The sequence below is a fragment of the Chaetura pelagica genome, unplaced genomic scaffold (genome assembly GCF_000747805.2).
Source record: "Chaetura pelagica isolate M959 unplaced genomic scaffold, ChaPel_1.0 scaffold471, whole genome shotgun sequence".
Taxonomy (NCBI): Eukaryota; Metazoa; Chordata; class Aves; order Apodiformes; family Apodidae; genus Chaetura; species Chaetura pelagica.
In genome coordinates this window covers 1,198,427-1,202,833 of record NW_009952430.1, presented here as the reverse complement: position 1 = coordinate 1,202,833, position 4,407 = coordinate 1,198,427, and the positions used below count along the sequence as shown (strand labels likewise).

Below are 4,407 nucleotides of genomic sequence, written 5' to 3'. Positions count from 1 at the left end.
TAGCCATCATCTTCCCCTACCTCTCTTTACTATTACCAGTATAAAACAAGCAGTATTTTGCAGTCAGTTCTGACCATATTTCGGGATTCACTATGAGATGAATCAAATTCCAACATGTGGCTACAGTTTTTAGGAACTTCTGTGCTCTCCTTTCAGATACCTTTCCATCCCTAACCCTGATTGCATCCATAAATCTCTTTGACTTACAAAGGACTGTAAGTCTCTTTTCACTAAAGCCTGTTTCTCATTTCAACAATATCACTATATGATCCTAAGATTTTCTGCAAAATTGTCAGCAGTGACATGTGTAAAACCAGATTCTGTGCTAACAGATTTTTTAAAATACTTTCCACATCCTATAACTTATGTATCCTCTCCTCAGCTGCTGTATTATAGCAATGGTAAATATGATCACTTGCCAAATTCTTTGATAAGGTGTTCCAAGAAAACATTCCCCAGTTGTGTCTGCTCCTCCCTCTCTGCCATTTCTTCTTTTTTTCCCCCTCATTTTGCATGCTTTATAACTTCCCTGTTGATTTTGCTCTTTATCTGTTTAATCTTTCTGTCTTTTTTTACTGGAATGGCTTTAAAAACAAAAATCAGGATAATACAAACTTACCATATGGCAAACAATCTTCTCTTTTGCCATGTTTAAATAACTGTGCCTACAATTAAAATAGGGAAAACAAACATGAGAATACAGAGATTCTAAAGCATAATATATCCAGCCTGTAGTTCTAAAATTCATTTTAATGTTCTTGCAGACATCTGTTCTGTTTATTAATTTAAATAGTGTAAAAGGAGCAAGTCTCAGGGTGCAGTTTTACTCCTTTGTAAGTCAATGCAAGCCAAGGATACTGTAGCCCAGCCCCCTGCTCCCAGCCATACAATCACACAGCCAGCCAACTCAGGGAGCTGAGTTGGCCAAAAAATACTCAAAAGAGAATGAAAAAATTTAAGGAAAAAAAAAAGCCACTAGTTTTCAGCCAGCTCAGCTCTCTGAACCATCCAGCTCAATGCAGGTGCAATCACAGCACCTGTTACCTCAAACAGCTCATGTTCCTTTGAACCTCTAAAAAGTGAAGAATTTGTAGCACATGAATAAAGGCAGAAGAACTAGGGGAACACTATGCCCTGTTTGAGGACCTCCTGATGAGGAATGTCTCCAAACTGAGCAAGCCTTGCTTATGATGTGGACAACCCAGCACACACCAAGCCTTTGGGCACTGCAAAGCAGCAGGACAGGTGGACAGTGAGTGTTCCAGGACCTTCCTTGTAACCAGGACAACACAGAGAGGCAGGACTCAGCCCAGGCTAAACTGCTGAGGATTTCACCTTGTTTCTCCAACAGCTTTTGAGAACTCTATGTTAAACTAAACAAAACCTGCAACAGAAATCTCTGACTGCAAGCCTGCTACAAATACACCTCCAACAGGCAATTCCTGTACCAAAGGATTTGAAGAAGCCAAGAAATTTCAAAATAATCTTCCATACAGTTAAATATTGCAGTAAGATTAAGCACCAGCACTGCAGTGAGACAAATGGGCTGTTAGCACCTGACAAAACATGTTACACATCTGAAGTTTTCTAAGTTCTCTTACACGCATCAAAACTCTTGTGTTCAGCCACTTATTTTCCCTTGCTTTGTCATTCATCACAAGAAAAAGCTTCCTCAATAAATATGCCCAGGAGTTAAACAAGAACAGACTTACCTTAAAAATATGTACTTTCTCACACATACTGAACACACACTGCAGGTGTGGTTACCAGCAACAAAGGCAATAAAAACACCCTTAGGCTATGTACCTATTTCATTTTGTTGTTAAATTGCATTTTAGGATCCTCAGTTAGCACTGCTGATCCACAGCAAGCTATGTAGGGCAAAGTGATAATATACATTGAATTCCTTAAGATTTCTAATGTTTTCACAAGAAACTAGGCAATTGTAAGGTAAACTTTAAAACCTACATTTACAAAGCAGAAATGCTACAGAACTACTTCAGGCTCAGAACAGCAGCTAATAGAAGAAACTACGAAAACAAATGGTATTAATACAGTATAGCTGTTATCAATACAACATACCAACATAAAAAAAAATAATTCCCATTAACATACAATACTCTGCTTGTATTATAAAGCCTAGAGAAAAGATGAGAGAAAATCTGCCCATCTTTGGTATAATTAAGAAATCTAGAGGGCCTCTAAAATTTTTCTACCTCTTTGCTGAAAAACAAAAGCTCACTTCTTTGCTTTGTTCCTGTGTTCTCTATTAAAACCCCCTCAGGCAGTTTCTTCACATGGTTAAAAAGTTTGTAGCAGAGACAAGGAGACAGTGAGATATTGCAGCAATTCTGCAGCAACTTCTACTTACCCTGCATGCAAGCCCAGCTAAGAACAGATACTCATTTTAAGGACACACAGGCTGCCTCCAAATTATAGGATTATATTAAAAAATATTTTTAAAAAACAGTCTGGTTCCTGAAGCAGTGATAATGTAAAGAAACAGCTTTTTAATACAGTCTTGGGAATGTTCCTGGACATCTGCATTTGGATGTTACCCCTACACTTCTCAGCATACTGTCCAGGAGCTCCTGCAAAGATGGAATAGAATCCTCAAAACACCTACACATTTTCAATCTTAAGTTCCTTACTTCTGGCACCTTTCTACAAGCTTCTCTGTGAGTTTTCCCATCCTCAAGGCCAACCCTGAATTCAGTTTTGACTCCTCAGCAAAAACATGGCTAGAAGGTATCACCTCTAAGCAAGATGTGGGAAGAAATGAACAAACACACAAGCAGGAAATGAGAAAATACTCTTCAAATATTGTACAATATATTTTTTAATGCTGTTCTAAAAAATTGCCTCACATGCCTAGGAGTCAACTTAGAAAAGTGACCTTGACAGATTCCATTTCACAACCATTTCTTTTATTTTCAGAACAAAAAGGTGAAACTTACATTGCCTACAACAGTGTCACTACAACCTTAGAACAACAAACTATCTTCACATCTGATTTTCAAAACAGAACATCGGTCTCAAACAAAATACTTCAAGAATTTTTAATATATTTTCAGATGTTAAAGTCATCATAGTAACTGCTGTAAATGAATTGAGACATAGATTAAGAGATTTTATTCTACTGATGCAAGTGTTCAGGGGAAGTAACACTAAAGAATTACCATAGTTACTGTGTTCAAATTGTTAACTACACTTAAACAAAATAGGACTTGACACATTATATGTTACCTACTGACTCTGAAATAAACAAAACTGAAAATGCCAAATGTTTGAAAGGAAAAAAGTTCTGTTTATACCCACTAATACCCACTACAGGTCAGACATAACAGTCTACCAGATGACTGGTGTTTCAGTAAGTGATACATCAGGTATTTCTCTGCATCAGAGAAAAGTTTAAGAGCCATTTAAAAATATATTTTTTAGAGAAGTAAAAAGGCAATAACAAAACTGTTCAGAACTCCTCCTCAGATATTCAGCACAGCAGGAAATCCAGTGTCTGGTTTTTGTAGGTTTTGTTGTGTTATTATTATTTTTTTAATTTAGAAATTTGAAGACATTGTCATTACTTCTTTATGATATCAAAGCATGCAAAAGCCCAACTTTACCCAACTTCTGAGCTTAGGAGATATATTTTCCCAGGGAACATAAAAGAGCACTTTAACCTGTGTTGGGCTTTGGGGAAAAAAAAAAAAAGAGGATGTATTTTCTTCTGGCATGTGCTACAGCCATGTATGCTAGTCTAAGTTACTGTCTCAGAGAAATCCTGCAAAGCTAGACCTGACAGGGGAATGCAATAGAAGGAAAAGTACAGAATGCAGGAAGAGAAAACATTTTAAAACATCTAGAAAAAAGGACAAATCAACATTCAGTATGCGGCTTAAACTTCCTGCCTTGAAGAAAGAAAAACATCCAAGGCACACAATTTCAAAAAATCTGATACAAACAAAATCATTACAAAGCTTGTTTTGCCACCTACAAAGCCATTTTAGTGTCAGCAATGAAGAATATTGGAAGTGAGGAGCCTATCAGAGCATCCAGGCAAGCAAAGTTACACCATGGCCTCCTCACTGTAATGAGGACATTCAGCACACACCAACCTACCCAACCTGTTGAACTGTTGAAAAGTATGTGACTCCCTCTCTTATAAATAATTAAGCCACCTACAAATTAGAGAAAATCAGTGGTGTGCAAGCAATGACAACTGTCAAGTCTGGTTTTGCTTTAGAAATAGCATGGTGCAAGGAAAACAAAACCTAGTTTCTTAGTAATCACAGAAGAAACACACCACGCCTTCCAATTGTCTGCATAACCCACTTTAGGCCCGACCTTCATGAGATATATCAACCAGGATCATCTCCAGGACATCTTCCCCAAGCTATACAAATCACC

General features: G+C 37.4%; 1 protein-coding gene across 1 annotated transcript in view; it reads right to left on the bottom strand.

Moving 5' to 3' along the window:
* The window catches only part of TBCD (tubulin folding cofactor D), a 112,602-nt gene that overhangs the window by 92,632 nt on the left and 15,563 nt on the right, over window positions 1-4,407 (bottom strand). The window contains exon 8 of the mRNA XM_010008241.1: window positions 620-665. Coding sequence (XP_010006543.1) covers window positions 620-665 — 46 coding nt within the window. The remainder of the gene's footprint in view (window positions 1-619; window positions 666-4,407) is intronic.